The following is a 22,001-nucleotide window of genomic DNA, read 5'->3' as shown; positions in this document are numbered from 1 at the left end:
TCTGAAGTCCAGTAAATTTCCACACGGTGAGAAACAAAAACACAGGTTTGCCAGGAAGACAACAGCAGGTGGAGATCTCTTGACCTGACAGTTCTGTTTCATTTGTGACCTAATTGAAACAGATGGATGAGGTGTTTTTTTTCCCCCCCCTCCCTGACAGATTAGAGTAGATTTTAAAAAGCAAACATGATTGAAAACGCTCTGGGAAACCCTTCCGATTCATTGGTGTAGTTTGCTGACTCAGAGTGGACAACACTGGTGTCTCACAATAAGGAAACAGGATGAGCATTATTGACAGACAACAAGCGTCGCTACACTCATGAGAGGGTGTGTCATAACTGCACGGCAGCAGAGACACGCCAGGGTTGTTTTGTTGTGAAACAAGTGTTTACTAAGCAGACTAAGGAACCGGTTAGAAACCCTAACCCCAACCCTGCGTCAATCCCATTTTACTAGTTTCATTTCAAAAGGACAGATTTTGTATCCCACTACCATAAACATCTTATTTATTTGCAATAAAGTCTGTATTATCTACAATATCATGTGTGCTGAGAGTTTTACACTGTATATTGCTTCAAAAGATAAGACTCACATACACTAAGTAGGCCATGACATAATTTTCACTCTACTGTCACCTGAACAAGTGAGGACGTTCACCCCGGTGAATCCACATCCATGCTGTTTTATTTCAAGCAAAGGGAAAATGGATGTGTTAGCCTATGTGAGAAAAGGAAGAGGGGGAAGGGAGGGGAAGCTTAAAGGACAGAAACTTAACCAATCACTACAGGGTGCAAAAACTGGGAACCTCACACTCCTGTGAGATGAGTCAACTGTGAAGCCCATGCAACAAAGCAGGAATGTTACACACTACGAGTGGAGGAGGGTCAAGCAGACTGTGAAAACAGTCTGTACCCAAACAATTTGTCCTCACTGTAAATGCGTCTCACTTTCAGTCATGGTGGAAGTGATGGCCTTATGTGCTTATGTGTCAGGAAACAATTAGACACCCCTTTGTTGAGGGGATGAACAAATACTGTTTGTACAGATGAAGCAATTGAGTATTTCCAGTAAAAAAAAAGTCAGCTTTCCCCCCCTTTTCATTTATTCACAGCAGCTGCCACTGTTTCCTGTTACTGTAGCTGTCCAAAATATTCGACAAACATATTACAAAAAGTTTGTTGGGGCATGACAACCAAATGTGAAAGCAAAACGTGCATGTCTGTAACAAAAAAACGTGTGTGTGACAGAATACTGAAAATAGGGACCGCAAGAGCTGTCGCTCTGTTTTGGATTCCCATAATTATGGCCCGTGTCCAACCGTAGCTCTCGTTCAGAGAGGGAAGTGAAACAGAGGATGTCACAGAGGCATTTCCTGTGGTCTAACCTCGCTGTCACTTGCTGTCATCAACACAGCCTGTTTACTGTCATTGTCACTACGGGCAACAGCTGAGCCATCAGTGGGAAAACACAGGGCCTATCCTGACTTGTAGCATCTGAGTTACAGACATGTTATTTGGGTCAAACATGTTTCATTTCATGCATCAAGAGGTTGGTGAGGCAGGAAAAGAGAGGGAAAAAAACCATGGGAAAAACCTTTAGTGATGGAGTTTGTAGATTTACTTGCATCGAACATGACGTATCGCTCCCCGTATAGTCCAAAATACATTATGGGAACATTCAGTTTTACTGGAAGAAAAAAAAAGCCTTTTGTTTCTGAGCATTGAGTCTGATGAAAATGTACTCGCCTACCGATCCACCTTTCTGATCTTGTACACTTAACAAAGTACTACAAGCTGTTTCATGGTCACCTTTTTGCATGTAACAAAAAAAAAAAACACTCTAGTAAATCATATTCAGGCTTTTCATAACAAATTTTGAAGATGTCAGCCCAACAGTGTGTTTGATGTGTTTTGCGCCAACAGCGTCATGAGATGTCACCAGAGGAATTTGAATCAAAACTGGCTTTAAGACAGTTTTCTCCTAAAGGCAACATAGGTTATTTTGCAAGCCTGATAAAACAAACTATTTTAATTATATTTCATCCAACCATAATCATGTAATTTCCTATTTATATTTTTTATTCCTCCAATTTAATTTCCCTGTTTACTCTTACTTTAAGCAGTATAGACGCTTAATAAATTATTTATAATACATAGATTAAGGCTATCAACAATATTTCACATGATCACACTTAAAAATGCACACATACATTATGTTGTTGACGTATTTATTAGTGACACAGTTTTATAGTATAGATATGAGTTGGTAAGACTTTACATTCAGCAGTTTAGCCAATATAATTAAAAGGTATATCAACAATATTTAATTTAAGATACAAGATATTTCTCTACACTTTATACTAATTTTAGGATGCTTTTTTTGACACCAAATGTATTTCCTTTATCTAGGTCTAGATAAAGTTTAAATACATGTAAAACCTTCTTTATTACCATGTTAATCTGCATTACAGACTAACATTACATACCCTATATATAGTAACCGGCAATATCTGGGACAAATCTCTTCTCTTCATCAATGTTTTGTTTACATGGCCCCTGAGAATTGAATTTAATACTACTTGAAAATAATACTTCTCATGATTGTTCATAAGTCACACTTTATTTCCAAAAAAAATGTATATTTTTTATGTAATTCAAATCATTGACTATATAAAATGTTGGATAAACAGTGGATAAGATATATATTTTAGTGAATAAAATAATATAAAACTATTTAAAAAACAAAAATCATTCCCTTGCTCCTATAATTATTTATCTTTTATCTTATTATGTTTTAAAAGCCATAAAAAAAACGACGCTACGCTCCCGGCGGAAGCAGAATCAGAGCAAACCGGAAGTAGCTCTCAGCCAATCGGCTTTTGCAAAGCGTCCTAAGCTGACGTCAGCCCGGTACCGATGAACAACCGGTAGCAGTGAAGAGAGCTGTATGGTTTCCCGTTGTTTGTGGCTTTGTTAGCTTAATAAATCCGTGAAACGTGCAAACATCATGCCTTTCGATGTGAGGAGGTGAGTACGGGGCTTCGTTTCACTTCGGGTCGGATACAGAGGGTCTGGTTCGGGGGGGGGGGGGGGGGGGGGGGGAGGGTTCAGTGTGTGAGCTCTGGATGAATTAACGCTGGCAGAGCATCGCATACTAATGAGCGAGGCACAGTTGTAACCGCTTGTTTCGCGTCCGGTATGATGAATGGGCCACATTGTGAGGAGGGGAGTAGTGTTGGTTGAGTAGGTGGAGTGATGCGCAGGTATGCTCACAAGAGTTTTTGTCCGGGCTGCCGCCTGCGCATGTGCAGGTTTCCACATCCATCCCAGTATTTGCAAAACTCGAACCTCAGACAGGGACCCAGTTTACAGTCAACACTGTTTTGTCATAGCTGCATGGTTCACTAAACAGACGTGATATCCGGGGCAAGTCTCATTTAGAAATCAAAGCTTTATTATCCTCAGAATACACAAAAAAGTGTCAAAACATTCAGAATTATTATCCACCTGTACACAGTGTGAAGCAGGTAATGAATATTAAGGAATACACCTGACTACAGGCACTGCAGAGATAATCAACTAATCTATTGAAACTTGAGCAACAGGCGCACAGCTAATAGTCACACCTGCAGAGCTGTGGAAACTGTCAACAGGGCACACCTTAGACAAAATAAAGGACAGGATGTTTGCAGTCAGCTATAGTGGTCACAAGTTATCTACACTGTTGAATTCTAGTGTATTAGTGTTATTAAAGGAATATAGGACATACTATTTTCATAAAATTATGATAAAGCATTTGTTACATTCCTTTAAGTAGGGATCCAGTCCCAGGCAATTATCGGGGGTTGATATTCAGATTGGCGATAAAATAATCTGATTAAAAATGTGCTACTTATCTCCGATGCAGCATCCTGTCAACACAATGTCCCACCCACAGCACTATCTGATTACTAACACGTGTTAAATAATAGCCCGTAAACAATCAAATAATATGAATCTGTAAAGTAACCAGTAACTAAAGTTATAAAATAAATGTAGTGGAGAGGAAGAATAAATAGCAGAAAAAAGGAAATACTCAAGCATCTCCAAATTGTCTTTAAGAACGGTACTAGAGTAAATTGTACCATTGCATCACTGGTTGTACTAAGATTTTCTTTTTTACTGCAAATGAATATCGGTTCCAAATATCAGTTATTGGTCTCCTTGATTTCAAATAACCATTATCAGCATTGAAAAAGCCAGATCGGGCAACCCCTATCTTTAAGGATCATTGTACCTGATGATAATAATAATAATAATAATAATAATTATAATTATTAAATAATAATATTACTGTAATACTGTGATACTATGGGACCTGGATATCTTTTAAGATCTCACAGTGAAGATCTCATACCGTTACAACCCTAACCTGGTCTAATAATTAAAAATTACGAGGTGTAATCACACTAGCGCTGAAAAAACAGTTGATTAATTACTTGATAATCAGTTTATAATTTCAGTCTTTTATAAAGTGAAGGTTTCAAACATTCTCGTGTTCCAGCTTCTCATCTGTAAGGATCTGCAGTTTTATCTGTTTCGTATAATTATAATAAGTACAAATGTAAAACTTTTTGAGTTTTGGGGTGTTGTTAGACAAAAAAAAAGCGAATTGTAGATGTCACCTACGTAACTGATGAAGCTGATCGTCAGTTAAAGCCCAAGATAACACACATGAGTCTTTCCTACAGACCACAGCCGTGTTGCAATGAGAGAATGGATTTACCGACACACAGGATCTGGTGTAACTCTCGTTTGCACTACTACACTTATGACCTATGTTTGAGGGTTGTGTGAGAGCGGCTGTGTCATGCCCTGTTCAGACGCTTCACTGGTGTCCTAATCTTACAAAACCTGCGTTACAACAGATGGAATTAGCTGGATTGACTAACTAACTAGTTGTTTAGAGGTTTCGCTGACTCACACTCACACACAATTATTGGGGGGTTAGTCAGCGGTGTGAGTAACAACACAGGTTACCGTAGATTACACCATGCCCTAGTGTTACAGGTATTACCAGAATGCCACCTGTAAACCACATCAGTGATAAGCGTATTTAATATTAAAGGATCTTATTCTTTTACTGATCAAATCCTGTGAGAAGACCAAAACCAACATTGTCTCGTAACATCTCACATTACTTCCTGTCTGTGGCTGAGCAGTGGTTCCCACTAGAAACGTAAAACCATTAACAATCCTCTCACACGTGTGGAGTTTCATTGTTAAAGGAGGGTTAGTCATTTACTCAAAGAGCTGGGTATTATAGCGGAGTAACACACATTTGGTGTTCAAGGGAATATAAAATCAGGAGAATCGCGTACATATATTGGATACTTGTTGCAATACTTGTAATTGAGCCATTTGATCGTTGGTTTTGGACTTTTCATGGGATTTGTTGACAAAAAATAGAAACAGGATATGAGGAAAAGATCATATTATGTATCTGTGTTGGCCTGGCTTCATCAAGACATCATTGCGTTCATACCAACAATGAGTGTGGAAAGATTTAGCCTGTTTGGTTCAGTTATATTAAAGAAATTTGAGTAAAGAAGAAATACTAACTTATTTAATACAATGAATCTATGGATATATATATATATATATATATATATATATATATATATATATATATATATATATACTTGAACAAACATATATACTTAACAACACATATATATATATATATATATATATATATATATATATATATATATATATATATGTATATATGTTTTGATATACATTACCTTAATGGCAAATAAACTGGAATAAGTGTACACAGAATATACTGGCTTTCTTTGTGGCTTTTCAACAGTCATATAGTTTATAGGTTCTTTCTAATAATAACGGTAACGTCATCCAGAATGACTGAGCAGCAGCTCTTCTGAATTAATGAACAAACAAATAACAGAAAGGCTGTTAAGTTTAACCGGCCTTCACATTATGTCATTTATTGACACACGTAGGCTTGGTTCAGGTTAACCTGATGATGCAGTGTGTTTGACTTGATCACTTCTGTAAGGAGGCTCAGTGTCAGTAGATGTCAGCTCTCTTAATCTCGACACTGATGGGTGACTGCTGTTTGAGACTTGACGTACCGGCAGATGACTGAACAGAAACCTAAATAAAGAAAGATGTAGGCTGCGGTATATAGTTCGTGATGTGAGGTGACCATGTGTGAAAAGAAGAACCTTGACTGTCCGTAATGTGGGTTTACTTAGCAATACAAGAAAGGGATGAACTAGTGACTCACGGTGACTCATGTGCGAGATACAGTTTTTTTTAGTAAGGGCCCTTTGTTGAAAAGCATCCTTGTGGGATCAACAGAGAGACGGTGGTACAACGTGTACTCTCTAATCACAAAACATCTGAACCCAGTTCACAGAAGATTGAGCAGTGGGAAGTGACGAGTGAGAATTTATTGACCGTAACTCAGGAAATTACAAACATCAGCGATGGACCGAGAGATGAACTCTCAGGCATCAGCGTTAATATTCATGAAGACAAAATGTTCTGAGTGGAGGAAATTATGCGAGACTGAGATCTCAGTCAACCTCATATTAAATACACTTGAGTGCATCAAAGCTGTGGTAAAAAAAAAATAACAAAATTATATAGAATTAAACAGGCACGTTTTAAATGATGTACTGAAACTGAACAAAAAGCTTTTTGTTTTGTCATGGTAAGGTTTAATTAAAGCGGATTTCAACTTGTGCTCATTTTAAATGATGGGTTATATTATATTTGAAATGCTGCCTTGCCATCAATTGAGCAAAAGTATGTGGATGTCAGCCTGTTGGTCATATATTAAAAACATATTTTCAAATGGTTTAATTGAAATTACATTTTCATTTTGTCAACATTAACTTTAAGAAACCTCAATCCTGCCTTTTATTTACTCTAACATATGTGGTTGCTAACATGTGACAAGATGCAGTTTTACCATGTGAATTTGAATATGTGAGTAAATACTGTATCATATAAATATCAGGGTAGTGCTATGATGCCATAATATTAAATCTGTCCGTACCTCCAACCTTTAAGCTCTAGTGTAAGTAAGACCATGTGTCTTGTGTCCAGATATATCCAGAATGTCTACTGTACATCAATCTGAGACTATTTATAGTTCACATGTAGCATCAGATACTGTCTCACGTGAGATTTTGTTCCATCGCTCATATTTAAATTTAGCCGCGACAAGCTGCGACGGCTCAAAATATTTGTGATCCTACCACGAGAAGTGAGGATTTCTGTAACTATTTATACCCTGGATTCAGACGTAGACTTCAAGACTGTTACACTGTAAAGCTAATAGGGTGGAGTAAGTGATGTTATGTTCTTGTAATGTAGCTTGAGCATTTAAGCATATACTTAAAATGAATATGGTATGACTTTCAATGTACAAATACGTATATTAGGATGTCTTGTTTTTGTGTAATAGAGCAGAACAAGAACTATTAATAAAAGCAATATTCACACATAATGAAAAGTAGAACACAAAAATAGCTTATGTACTTAAAGCATGTGTACCAGTAACCCAATGTAAATGTGTAACATTTCTAAATGCATTAAAAGATGTTTATATACAAGAATCAGAATTGTCGCAATTCAGTTTACATTAAAATTGTGTTATTTTTTTAATTTTCAGCACCTGACCCAGTGACAGGCATTAAGAATAAAGGGCCATCCACACAGAGAGCAATAACTTAAACAATAATTATAAATAATTACTTTTTAAGAATAACTCAAATGTTAATACGCTGATTAAAAGCCATCTCAATTCTCAAGGCGTCAGGTTAATGCTTGTGTAACCTGAAATTATTTTTACCTGAGTCATACTGCCAAATGGTGCTAATGGGGTCACTCAAGTTAGTTTCGACTTTTCTGATGTCTCTTCACCTGCATATTGATGGTGACTCATACAAATGTATGACTAATATTTGTCTTCAAAAGACAACAACTCTCATAGCAGAGTGTTGGATTCTCCCAACTCTCCCAACAAAGAGTTTCATAACCCAGCCATCCTTTTGGTTTTCTTTTTGTTTCTCGGTGCAACGCACATTAATGAGCCGTTGTTGATATTCATGTTCCTGAGCTGCTGACACAGCTTGAACACGCAGCCTGTGCTTAGGGCTACTGTCGTGTGGGAAAGCTCACATTGTTATTATTATAGTTATCCTTATAGCGATCGTTGTTGGTGTGGGTGGCCTGTAACTATTTTAATAATGCAGAAACAGCCAATCTTCTCGCTGATGGTCCTCTTTGTTTATGTAGCTCATATTAAGGGATCAGTATTGAATTGAGACAGTTTCATAACCAGTTTAAAGAACCTTGTAGTATTATCACATTTTAGTGTACACATTTGTCAATATAAACACATTGTATAGACACATTCTTGTAAACCAGCTCAGTGGTCATAGACCCTTTCTACAGTATTTCGCATAGTTGCCATTGGGTAATACATTACATCTCCCAAACATGCCAACAAGATCTAAAGTTCTTGTTTCTATCCTTACCACTTTGACCACAAACATGGCTTGGAGTTTTAAGAGTTTCCGTAACAACATGGATCATATTTTTTCTCCACAGGGGAGCGTGTAGTCCTTGAACTGAAAGCGACAAACTAGACTTTCAGGATTTTCTCATGGCAGCGGTGTAAATCACTGTGCTCAACCCGTCTGGTGGTCTGAGGAGGTCAGGGCTGTGGCTGGGTGGAGAGGATGTTGAGGAAAGAGACTCTGCACTTTAAAGCTTCACATTCAGGAAGTATGTCACTCTGGAAGTTATTCTGATCCTGATACAGAACGACCCCACCCTGAGATCCCCGCCCAGCACCTCTCTATGTCGCCTGCCCTACATATCCCGCCAGGCCAGCTATTAGCACACAGTGATCTAATACTAATGGGACATGGGTGCAGGAAGTAAGGGGTTGGATGTGGATCATAAAGACAGAGGTGAGGGAAGCTGGCTGTAGTGTTTAGGATCATCCAGGGATGAAAACAAAGTGAAAGCAGGAGCTGAGGCAAAACAAGGGAAGCAGCAGGGTCGGGGCTGGACAGGAAGCCCTCCCTCCTACTTCCTCACCCGCCCTGCATTGCATCAGCTGTGATCGTTTCACTGGCAGCTCTTGGTGGAAGAAAATGTGAACAGATGTGAGTGTTTTTTGGAAGGAGAGCGAGAGCGAGTGTGAGAGGGAGTGGGTGGGATTTGCGCATTCGCCGATGGAGTTTGGGGTCGAAAACGTTTCACTGCCCAAAAAGGACATGCGCAAGAACCCGTGAACTTAAATAGTCAGCTCCCCAAATAGGCAACAACAGTGTTTCACAAGAGGAGAGTTGATTTTGTCAGGTGGTAATGATCCTCCTCCGCTTCTGATTCACCGATCTACGCACAATCCGTTTGTTATTTCTGAAATTATCCGAGTTGATACGAAAGCGATAGACGACAATAAATCTGCAGTCCGATTCTTTCACACTGAATCCTTCGCTGCTGGTATCATCGTATGTAATCCTACTGTAACTTCCATTTAACCCGCCAAAAAAAAAAAAAAAAAAGTCAAACCATATAATTTGGAGGTGTTCTTGCAGTGTGTCCTGTTTCATTGGTGTGTGTTTCTCTGTGTTGGCTTTGGGTTTTCTTGTGTACATGTCGTGTGTCAAGAGACCTCTGTTGAGGTCAGGTCAGAATTACTGAGCACACACTCAGAGGAAGAGGTGTAACTCTGTAAAAAGTGTGTGTGTGTGTGTGTGTGTGTGTGTGTGTGTGTGTGTGTGTGTGTGTGTGTGTGTGTGTGTGTGTGTGTGTGTGTGTGTGTGTGTGTGTGTGTGTGTGTGTGTGTTGCGGCTGGCTGTCTGGACCTGTTGTGTGTTATGGCGCTGGTCCAGAGCTAACATTCCACCACTCTTCTGTAATATCGCACAGCCTTATGGGTACAGAGTGTGCTTCTTTTCTCAGCACGTAGTGTTTACATTTTCTATTTTTTTTTTCCTCACTTGCCTTTTCTTTTCTCTCTCCTCAGATTCGATATCTACAGGAAAGTGCCAAAAGATCTCACCCAGCCCACATACACAGGAGCTTTCAGTGAGTAGTACTTCACGCACACGACGAGCCAAAACTATGAGCTTTTATTGGTCGGTCTTTGGATTTGAGTATTTTTTATTTCAGTTTAGGAGTTATTTAGTTAGAGTTTAGAATAGTTTGCAACTAAAGTCCGCCTGTAAAGATGGACTAGTAAGTAGATCAGTCCCCATGTTTGGTGTAATGACTTTCAATGTCCTGCATAACCTCTGAAGTTTCATTTAGCTACTTGTCAGCGATCACTGTTTTTTTTTTTTATTCAACTGCTGGGTATTGTAGAACAAAGCCTGAAAATATGTTAAGCTTGTGTTAACCACAGACCGGCATTTAACTGAAACCCATTCAAAACCTCACTGACTTCAAGATGAGAGAATTGGACGTACAAAATGCCAACTTATTTCTGGGATTTAGGTCTCTTACTTACTCTTACGTATTTAGTATTACATCAGCATACATTACATTAGAAGGTAAATGGAAAGTGGTACCAGGCACTGTTTAGGGAGGTGGATGTATTGACGAACAGTTTAGGAAGGGGAGTAATTGACAGCTGTAAATCAAGTAGCTGCCTGTCCCAGCGCAGAGTTGCGTCCTGGGCAGTTACATGTTTTAGCGCAACTAGTATGGTAAGAATGTTAACGATCATGTTCTTTCATGGCCACAGGCACCTGAGAAGTCATCAGCGGAAATCTGAATGCTTGTCCTGTTAGTTCATGCTGTTTTCCTGCTTGTCATCAGTATGTCATTGTGTAATCAGGGCTTGTATTGATTATTCACTGTTTAATGGTGAACCAAAGACCTGATGACACATTTTCGGCTCCTCAGTCATTTTCTGGTGCCGGATTGTCTTTTGTCAGCTGATGACACAGGGCAGAGTGAAATGTCAACCCCTGAATCAAACTGATGGCAGATTGGATAAGCAGTGATATCACTGAATAGAGAACAGTTTTAAACAGATTATAAAACACCTTCCTGAATGACAGGGAAGAGAATGAACTTGCTAAACATATACGCACAGTTTCCACCCATGAGGAAATGGATGGAGGTTCTTCCTGTACACAATCAACACCCTTCCTGTCTCCATCCACTGTCTAGGGGTTGAGGGCGTTGGGTTGCTTTGGATGTTAGACGACTGTTATTGCTTCACCCACGGTGGGTCAACTCACATTTTGGCCTGTGTGGTTCAGAGGGAACCAGAAACAGACTCCCCCCTCTTCACAAAAGGCCAAATATTTGACCCTGTCTGCTTTTGTTATTCTGTTTTAGGGCCACATTCCTCTGAGTTCAATTTTTACGGTATTTACTGTGAACCTCTGTTTTAGCCACAGTGGTCTGGGGAGCTGTTCTAGCTTTGGTCGTAATGTTTAAACCTTCTGTTTGACTGTTTTTCTGTCATATTTGTTTGTCCAGCTTGTACTGATAGAAAGTTCTCATTTGTCAGCGCTGTGTGGGGGGAAATGAGCCAAAAATAAATAGCACATCTGATTACCAAAAAGAGAGACCAGTTTCGGATGTCACCGACTGATTCATGGTGTTACTGTATGTACTGTCTTACTGTGGCTTATTTATGTCACAACTGTGAGGGAAAAAAAAGCTTCCTCTCTGTTAGAATGAAGCAACTTTCGATCCCATTTCATCCCAGTCAGTGTGGTCACTAGGAAAGATGAGCTAAAGTTCAAATTGAAATCCACTCATGTGAAGTCTTTGTAAATCATTTGGTTTGTCAGTATTTCCATTGCGGAGTTGTTGAAGTTTAAATCATGGGTTCTTTAATAATTTCCAGTGTTGTGACCTTTGAAGCCTGGGAAGAATTACTGTACAAGCCTTTTGATGAACCTGAATTGGTGACCTATGTGTCATAGCGACACTCCCTATTGTGTGTTGGTTAAACATTACCTTATGTAAGTCTCCACTAACCGCAGGTTTGATGGCCTGCCAACCACGAGGTCATGTGACTGTGTGATCCTAGGAGACAGTTGCCACGTAAACATGCCTCACCTGCTGAGCGAGAGCTTTCTGACCGCAGCACTCGCCATACTGGATAGACCACAGTTGCGCAGACACAGATCAGTTCCTTCCATTTTTATCTCAGCAGACACCTGACAGTGTTTTATGTGGGCCTCTGGTTGATTAGTTTGACACATGAAATGAAATAGACAAGCTTGGCCTCTTTTTAGGCTCAGACTTTATTTTGGCTCAAACTGAACAGAAACACTTATTCCTCAAGGTTAATACTCCTAATTTGGTGTCTGTCTCTTTTACTGTAGGCGCCATTTTTGGTCTGGGTGATTGTCAGTGTGCGAGTTTGTCTCAGAAAACCTAAAGTGAGCTGTTTGTAGGACCCACGTAGCATGAGCTCACCTCTCTCAGAGTAATGGCAGCCTGTTCACTGGTATTTAATGTGTAATTAGTGTAGGAGGCTCTTTAAAAACCTGTGTAATGGCAGGCTTAACACCATCAGTAAAACAGCTATTTAGAAATCTTTTATGGCGGCTTTGATTTTATTAATGTCAATATCTTAGGTCAGCCGTTCCTCAAGGCTGGAAAAGCCATTTGGTTTTCATCATCCCTTGAAACCCTGCTGTAATTTGAGATCAGTGTGCTGTACGTAAGATTAATTTGAACTCTTCCTCTCTGCCCACAGTTTCCATTCTCTGCTGTGTCTTCATACTCTTCCTCTTCCTGTCGGAGCTGACGGGATTCATAGCCACTGAAATGTAGGTATCGCAGAATAAACCTGTAATATCCTGTAACACACTAATCAAGAGATCATTCCCTTGTTGCCACACAGGCCGAGGACCTGCTGTCTTAAATATACAAGACTTAATCATGGGTGTCAAAGCACCCGTTATGATGTAGTCGGCTCTGCCCATGTTGTAACCAATGAATGCAGTCAGTTTTCTCACAGGAAATTAGCTTTTTGCATGCGTCAGCCTGTTGGCGATGTGTAATAAGGGATGACTTGGGGAGGACATGACAGGAAGGAAATTACACTGTCAGAGATACACAAATGCTCTTTTCTCGCCATTTGGCAGAAGATGAACCCTCGGCTGTAAAAGGACAAGATGTGTCTTTTTCTTTACTCAAAATAACCCCCCCCCCCCCTTCTCTGACCATTTTGTTTCCTTTTTTCGCAGTGTTAATGAACTGTATGTGGATGATCCTGATAAAGACAGTGGTGGGAAGATAGAAGTGAGTTTAAACATCAGTTTGCCAAACTTACACTGTGATTGTGAGTATATACATAATATATACATATACACGACTCTCACTCACTTTCTTTGCATTACACTTCCTGTTTGTATGTTTCACATTGTTTGTGGCCTCCTTTTTATAGCTGCCTTTTCCCCCTTATCAAACAGTATCATACTTTGCCCTATCATTCAGCGCGGCTTATTGGTGCAAGATAACGATGCCCTAGATAAAGACTCAACTAGATAATGGTTTGTTTACGCGGATGTGTTGTGGCACGCTCCTAGATATCACCAGATTTTAGCCCAGCCTCCGGCCCGCGTTTGATCTGCCACACGGCCGCGATCCGAGTTTGACACAAAGTTGCCTCTGCTGGCTCGTCGATTGCACTTCAGCGTCAGAGAAAGTGGGCTGGCCTGGCTGAAGCCTGCCAAGACTGAGAGCAGTCACCAGCTATTTGCTCCTCATGACTCTCGGCAGAAGCTATGCCCAGTGACAAATCGCACACATGCACACACACCAACCACAGTGGTGAGGCCCGGGCAGCACAGAAAAACACACATTCGTTGGGATATCCAAAAATGGCAAAGCTAATAAATGCTTGTGTGAAAAATGAAGCCCAGATTTGTGCGAGAGAGGTTCTGGCATGCGGGCGCGCAGCTGTCGGCCATGTGTTTAGACGAGCTCGCTCATGGCATGCCTAAACAAAGGCCGTTTCCAATTAAAGCTCTTGATGATTGTATGTATGGTGGTTTTGTTTATTTGCAGATTTTTTTTTTTTTGTTTCTGAGACGTGGGGCCCTCTTAAATACCAGCTCAAACACGTTGGTCTAACCACACTGCAGCTGCATGTAATGAGCAGAAATGTTCCTCAGCCGTTCTCCCAGCGAGTTAATATTATACACCGGTGTATTTTTCCAGACCTCCAAACAGGTTGTCATCCATTACAGATTTACTCACTTCATCATGGAAAAGCTGGCATTTCCACCTCTTTTTAAGATTTATCTGCTCTGCCGTGCCGGTCGTCTCCCTCCTCCAACCTTTACGGGTTGCCAGGTCTTGATTTGTGACTTCATGGAAAAGCAGATCCGCGTGTAATAACCTTATAATAATTTTACCCCCGCCCCCACCACCCCTCATCCACTTTACATGAACACACTTCCAGGTCTAAATGTCTTAAAAAGGAGAAATGGGCAGCTCAGACATAACTTATATTTGTGCACTATATTTTGAGATCTGGACAGACGGGAGGAACTTGTCTTGAATGTCAAAGGTCAGACAGTCGGCACTGCGAAGGTTTTTAGCACAGATCCGGCAGACGTTCCTCTCTGCACTGCCGGCCAACACACATCACCTGAAAATAGGCCACTGCCAGTGTGCCAACACACTGCGGCCTGCAGGAGGGGGGTCGGTGAGGCCTAGATGGAAAAACACAGGCAGAGAGAGGGCAACGGGCAGGATAGGTGGTCTGTTTGGACTTGATGTGTGTTTACCCTGTGGGTCGCACTCAGACTTCATCTATCAATCATTTCTTGGATCAACTTGTTTATTGTTTAGTCTTTACAAAGTCCAAACAATTTGGAAAAATGCCCGTCGCAAGGTGGTGATGTCTTTATATAACTTGTTTTTTCTAAACCAACAGTTTGAAACTGAAGTTTTGTGGCTGTGTGAGAACGTTAAGACAAAGATAAAGATCAAGATCAAGATCGTCCTGCATGATAGAGAAAAGCAGCAAATTTGGTGTAGAACAATTTTGATCATTAATAAAGAAAAAAAGGGAAAATTCAATGCTTTCTGTTTCTTAAATTTCCAGATTTGTTATCTTTCTGTGTCTTATACCATTGTAAATTGAATGTGTGAACTTTGAATTGTTTATTGCTGTTAATTTACTGTTTTGTGACTTTTTTGGACTAATTGATGAATTAAAAAAGGTGAACTGAGAATGTAAAAAAATGTCATTTACAGCCCTAGTTTGATACTGATAGTTTGATATGATTTAAGAGATGTATTAACCATCAAAATGGTTTCCTTTGTTTGACTAATCGATGAATCATCGAGTCTCATCACTAAAAATAGTTTGGAGAAGTTGAGGAAACTTTATAATACTTTGCGTCACATTGTTCACTATGTGTCTAAACTCTCTCTCATGTGTCCTTGTTGTCTTTCAGTGGTGGGTTTGGACATCCAGGATGAGATGGGCCGCCATGAGGTCGGTCACATAGACAACTCCATGAAGATTCCCCTCAACCAGGGGGATGGTTGTCGCTTTGAGGGAGAGTTCACCATCAACAAAGTAAGGCCTCACCACACGGCAGAGTGGAGGAGGAAAACAACCCATACAAGCACACACACTGTATGAATGACCTATTTTATGTGGCCTCTTGGAGAGAAGTCCAGTAATTACATCATGATGGATCGGATAGCCTGATAGTTTGTGGGACTAGATGTTGTTTATTTTTCTTGGGCTTCAGTTAAACATAGAGGGTGAACCCCTGCCTGAGACAACCCGCTTCCTTCTCCAGTCTAAATTGAGTTACGTTAAATTGATCGGCTTCGGTTACATCTGACAGCATGCAGGGTTTGTGCAAAGTCTTGAAAGTTTGGAAAATGCTTGATTTTAACTGTTTTCAAGGCTAAGAAATGCTTAAATCAATGCACATTCCTTGAAAAATGCTTAATTTTCAACATAATCAGATGTTTCATCGTCACAATTACTCATTTAAACCAAAAATCAAACAATCCTGTCATATTTATTTGTTGTCTCCTGATATCATGATCAAACATACAATCAATTTAGATGTGAAAATGCAAGAGTCTTCAAATTCTTGGTTTTGGTACCTTGAAAGTGCTTGAAAAGTGCTTGAATTTGACTCTTAAACAGCTGTACAAACTGTGAGTACAGGCTGGGCCCTGTGGAGCCCTCTTTGTCCCACGACCAACATCCCGTGCGTCAGTCTTTCCAGTTCATTTCAAATGATTAACCCAGCAGTTGTATATTTAACGCTCTTGCTTGTGGAATAATTGGAAATATGTGAAAAGTGTTAAAGGGGTAGATTTCTCTTCCGGAGGCATGGAATATTTAGTTTCCAACCAATTGTGTGCGCATGCAGACTTGGTCATTGTTTAACTAAATGTGCTGCGGTTGCTTGTTATGCTACTGACACAAACTTACCTAGCTCTATCTATGTGTGTGTGTGTGTGTGTGTGTGTGTGTGTGTGTGTGTGTGTGTGTGTGTGTGTGTGTGTGTGTGTGTGTGTGTGTGTATGTGTGTGTGTGTGTGTGTTCAGGTACCAGGAAACTTCCACGTGTCGACGCACAGCGCTACGGCGCAACCCCAAAGCCCTGACATGACCCACACCATCCACAAGCTGGTGTTTGGAGAAAAGCTCCAGGTCAGGACACACACTGAAACACACCCAGACAAAAAATGGACACAGATAAGATCTGAAGTTTCAAAGCGTGAAGCTGATCTCTTGTTTTCTGTTTTGTCACGCAGGTACAAAAAGTACAAGGAGCCTTTAACGCGTTAGGAGGGGCTGACCGAATGGCGTCTAATCGTACGTATGCACGCTGCGCATGTGTTCACCGTAACCACCGTTTGACGTTTATGTAAGGCAAAGAAATGAGACACCTCTTGGATGGCTAACTGAGTGGAAACATGATTCACACAGCTGACACTGCACCTCAGAGGGAAAGAGTCCAGCCAGTTGCGTCAAACCTAAATCCATGGTTGGACACTTCTTTATATTGAAATAACTTTGTTTCTCCTGCAGCTCTGGCGTCACATGACTACATACTGAAGATTGTTCCAACAGTGTACGAAGACCTGTCAGGCAAACAGAGGTTCTCCTACCAGTACACGGTAGCCAACAAGGTGCTTCTTCTTTTCCTTTCCTGTGAGATCATACCTATGTGTCATGTGTTGTTTTTTTGCACTTGTCATGGAAGCAGCGTGACCATCCCGACATATGGCCAGTGTACATGTGTCGCCCTGTTAACTTGTGCACTCACCTGGAAGTGAAAGCTCACCCCTAGTGATGGGAAACCAGATGTCAACAAACCATAAACACGCTTCTCAGAACCGTGCTGACGGACAGTGACTGAGTTTGGAGTAATAACAGTGCCGGCTGATGGTGCAAAGTATTTCATAATCTCCTACCCAAAGCATAAATAAAGGTCTTGCAGAGGCATTCATCAGTGCTTGGAGCTTTATCTCATGTTAAATTAATACTTTTGGTGAATTTAGCCGGATCTTTGCAGAAATGTGAGTTACATAAAGGCACTAACAGTGGTGTCGTCATATATTAACTCACAACACAGTGGAGCCTCCCCTCCTTTCGTCAGTTTTATTCAGCCAAGATTCATTTTCAATGACTTCTGAGTGACTTATCCGAAACCAATTCAGTAATGACTCATAAACTCCTCGAGAGATAATAATGAATTGTGCGGATTGCTCTAAATTGATTTCTAAACATGATGGGATTAACCGTCTCGGTGTTGATTGAATCGATTTCTCCCACCAGGCGCAGCTCCAAGAAAATTTGTAACGCATCCGTTCTTTCCTTCTCCATCCCACACAGGAATACGTTGCTTACAGCCACACGGGCAGGATCATCCCCGCCATCTGGTTCAGATACGACCTGAGTCCAATCACAGTCAAGTACACAGAGAGGAGACAGCCCTTCTACCGCTTCGTCACAACAGTGAGTGCTCATCATCTGGACTTCAACAGTAAAATGAAATCTTAAAATTGTGAAGTGAATGTATTTTAATTCAGGGTCTTGACTGCTGTCTCCGTCAGCTACACCGAGCTTTTTAGTGTCTTTCAGCTCATTGTTTCTCTCTATAATGTTGTGGTTCACTCTTTTCCCTCTCATCAAGCCTGTTTGCACCAGCAGGAAGCTGTTTTCAGCAAACAAAGCTCTGATAAATCCACTATATGTTAGCTGCCCAGCAGACAGACAAGACAAAGACTTTAGCAGCTAAAGAGACAGATACTTCCCTAAAGTTGAGACCAACACCAAAGCTAAAATGAGAATGAACGCATGCATGACTTAACATCACTTTAATGTTTACACCATTAAATTTGTTGTAAACACCAGACCCTATTAATCCCATCCCATGTAAACAGAATAAAGAAATATTGTCCATGTAAACATAGCTTGTGTAGTGTTTACAGCTTGCTGTGCTGCTCCCACGTTGCTAGAAAGCCAGGTTGATTGTAAAACCTTTCCTTTTCCTTTTGAATATTATCATTGTGTCATGGTCACACTATGAGTTACAAAAAGGCCAAGTGTGAACAGCTAAGTTGTCACTGAGTCACTGCTGAAAGTTGAGTACACATCAGCTGATTGTATTGTCACGCCCGTCACACAATGACATGTTTGGGTAGTCTGAATACACTGTAAGAAATTTGTCTGACAAAACTATGGTGGGACTTCTACTGTTGACCTTCACTTCTCACCTTTACTTTGATGATTTTAGAAGATTATCTTTTTCTTTATTGGTTCAACAGAATGGGAAATCTGCTTATTTGCGTTCTTTAGATCATTCATACCTGTATTTAAATATAAAGATACAGCCAGCAGTCAGTCTAACTTAGCATAGAGGCTGAATACGCGGGGAAACCGGTGCCTACCAGCACCTCTAAAGCTATTTAAAATGTTATATTTTGTTAGTTTAATCTGTACAAAAACTATTCCTTTTCCTTCCTGAAATTTCTTTCTCCTTCTCTGCCTCCACTCCCACCTGACCTGAGGAATTTTTGGCTAATCCTGAACCACCTCATCAGGAAAGTTTCCCGCTGACTGATAATGCGGTCAGGATTAAAGTGGCTGCCTGGCTGATGAGCTACACCGTTATTTGTCTTCTGTGTTGTTTAGGTTCATTGTGACTTAAGGCACGGGTAGGATATGACTGTGCTTATAGTGTGATTATGAGTCATGGCTTAAGATTGTGAGTCAAGCTGCAGCAGGACACTCTGCTGGATTCCAGCACATTCTGAGGTGTCAGTGTCACGTATTGTTATGATTGAAAGCAGCTGATATTTAGCCGTTTAGAAAAGGAGAAAATACCAAAGCTTTTAAATGTCGACACTGACAGTGATTTGTTCTCTGCAGATCTGTGCCATCGTTGGCGGGACGTTCACGGTCGCTGGGATCATCGACTCCTGTATATTCACCGCTTCAGAGGCCTGGAAGAAGATCCAGATAGGAAAAATGTCATGAGGACTGCTCCCCTCCACCCCCTCCTCCCAGCTTATTTATAAGTGCAAAACTGCTAGCCTGTTAGCTAAATCCAATCCTCGCTCGAACCAGCTTCCCTTTGGAGATTGTATCACCGTGACCAATGAAGCGGCTCTGGCACTCGATCTAACTACCAGGCTACACGGCTGCGTCTCAGTTACTGAAGGTCCTCTCTGGCTCCGACTGCCCTGCTGACGCGTGGTCGCTGACTATCACATGTCCGCTTCCTGCGTCTTCAGTGACAGGAGAGGAGATGTTACCGTGGAGATAAAGTCTATAAAGTACTTTGTGTCAGGGTTCACACTATAATGGGTATTTGAAGGCTGCTTCTGACTTTAAAAAAAAAAAAATTAAGTTTAAAAAAAAAAGCTGATATTTGTGCTAATATTCAATTTGGGGTTTTTTTTGGGGTGAAACGTCACTTGAATCTCTCCATTTATTCAATCATAGGGGAATGTCAAATTACAGACATAAAGACAACAAGACATAAATCATGAATTTAAAAATGGAGAATTTCAGTCAGGTCTATTGATCCTAGAGTGCCAAATAGGGTTGCGACTATAGCTAATCTTTTGATCACTTTCTCGATTAGTAGATCAGTTGTTTTGTCCATAAAATGTCGGAAAAATGTCGATCCCTGTGTCCCAAAGCCCGTAATGATGTCCTCAAATGTCTCATCAGTCCACAAATCCAAAGATAATCAGTTTACTGTCATAGATGAGTAAAGAAACCAGAAAATATCCACATGTAAGAAGCTTAAGTCAGAGAATTCAGACATTAAAAAAAAAAATCAATTAAGCGATTATCAAATAGTTGGAGATTGATTAAATAGCTGACAACAAAGCAATTAATCGAGTACTCGTTGTAGCTCTAGTGCCAAAGGGAACGATCATTTGAAGGAAGTGTTCTGGTTTATGAAAGCCTGTTCAATGTTGCGTAAACAGAACTGAAATATTTGCACACTGTCCATGAAACTATGACTGCGACTAACAAAGAACCTGCCGATCATTTTTCTGATTAATCCATTAGTTTTGTGCTCCATGAAATGTCAGAAAATGGTGGAAAATATCGGTCAGCGTTTCATACAGCCCAAGATAACGTCCCTAAATGTCTTGTTTTGTCCGCAACTGACAGATGTTTAGTTAACTGTCATCGAGGAGTAAAAAAAAAAAAGAGGAAATATTCACATTAAAGACGCTGAAATAAGAGAATCTTTAAAAAGTTACTCAAATTGATGAATCGGTTATTAGAATAGTTGATCGGTGATTGATTAAATACTTGACAACCGATGGTTAATCGACTAATCGTTGCAGCTCTAGTGCCAAAGGGAATGATTATTTGAAGGAACTGTTCTGGTTTAGACTGGATGTATTTTCACACTGTCCATGAAACTACGTTTTCTATCATGTGACATTATTTTCTCAGCTCTTCCTTATTTTTTTTATCTCCACTATTCAAACTGTGTGCCTTTAGGTTTACTGTCCCACCATACAGGATTAGTTATTCGTTTGTCCATCTGTTTCAGTGGCTGCCACCGAATCCATTGTTTTCACATGTTCTCTCATGCATGTTAGAGCTTAAGATGTCTGTGTAGACTCACTTTTTTAGTTCAATACAGCGATCATTGTTTTCCTTTTAGTCCATTTATACCAAAGCTTTCATCAACACTGCTGATTAAAGGTCCTAGCTTTGAGGGGTTTTTTTCCATTCCGATAGACATCGCAATGAATAGAGTGACTGTTTTTCTAAGAGATAACTTGATTTAGTTAAATTTTTTACATGGTACGTGGCTCTGTTTACTCACTGTGTTTCCATGAAGTTGTAAACTGTAAAGAACATTTTGTTTTGTAAGGAGAAAACTTGTAGGCCAAGATGTTTTTCCTCTTTGGTCATTTTTCTTTTCTTTTCTACTGTTGTATAAAAGACGTCTCTGATCAAGACCAGTGATAATCACCAGCCCTCAGAACTGGTCTTTCTGCTGTTAAGGTCATCTATTTCCTGTCCCGTCTCAAATTACTCTGTAATGCTGTGTGCTCCTCGAGTAATGGAACCATAGAAATCACCATTGTACGCTCCATGTGTTCGGGTTGCAGTTCTTTCAACCTGACTTTTAATTTGGATTTAATTCCTCATTTTTAATCTGTTTTTGGTTTGCAGATCTCAAAGGGAGAACTCACCTACTACACTTTGGTTTAAACAGTGAAGATTTTATTATATCTTTTGGCCTAAAAAGATGCAAAACATTGATCGATTTCATAAGAAACCCTGATATAGTTAAAGGAGACTTATGCTTTTTCTTTTCCTTTGGTGTTTTACACAGAAGCTCCTCTCTCCTACAGAAAACACTGCTCCTGAAACACCTCGTCAGTAGTCTCGCCTTTAATTCTGTGACTTTGTGACATCACACTACGTCATCATGTCGCACATTTGCCTAATTTATTAAGAGACAGG

The 22,001-nt window shown here is 40.2% G+C and overlaps 1 protein-coding gene across 1 annotated transcript; it reads left to right on the top strand.

The window, feature by feature from the left end:
• The first annotated feature begins 2,845 nt into the window (after window positions 1-2,845).
• ergic1 (endoplasmic reticulum-golgi intermediate compartment 1) lies at window positions 2,846-21,506 on the top strand. Its single transcript, XM_084352779.1, has 10 exons — window positions 2,846-3,026; window positions 10,057-10,118; window positions 12,757-12,829; window positions 13,250-13,344; window positions 15,473-15,597; window positions 16,593-16,697; window positions 16,802-16,862; window positions 17,079-17,179; window positions 17,886-18,008; window positions 19,425-21,506. The coding sequence occupies exons 1-10, from the start codon at window positions 3,007-3,009 to the stop codon at window positions 19,530-19,532; spliced, it is 873 nt and encodes a 290-aa protein (XP_084208905.1). The 5' UTR covers window positions 2,846-3,006; the 3' UTR covers window positions 19,533-21,506.
• Window positions 21,507-22,001: the final 495 nt, after the last annotated feature.

The sequence above is a fragment of the Pagrus pagrus genome (assembly GCF_965226575.1).
Source record: "Pagrus pagrus genome assembly, chromosome: 5".
In the NCBI taxonomy this organism is placed as follows: domain Eukaryota; kingdom Metazoa; phylum Chordata; class Actinopteri; order Spariformes; family Sparidae; genus Pagrus; species Pagrus pagrus.
Note: the sequence above shows the minus strand (reverse complement) of the source record. Positions and strands in the feature narration are given on the sequence as shown.

Bases quoted from the DNA above. Each gene is read 5' to 3' on its own strand.
- ergic1 (XM_084352779.1), top strand. From the start codon at position 3,007: ATGCCTTTCGATGTGAGGAG. The intron at 3,027-10,056 runs GTGAGTACGGGG...CTCTCTCCTCAG, and splicing joins ATGCCTTTCGATGTGAGGAG to ATTCGATATCTACAGGAAAG. The intron at 12,830-13,249 runs GTAGGTATCGCA...CTTTTTTCGCAG, and splicing joins GGATTCATAGCCACTGAAAT to TGTTAATGAACTGTATGTGG.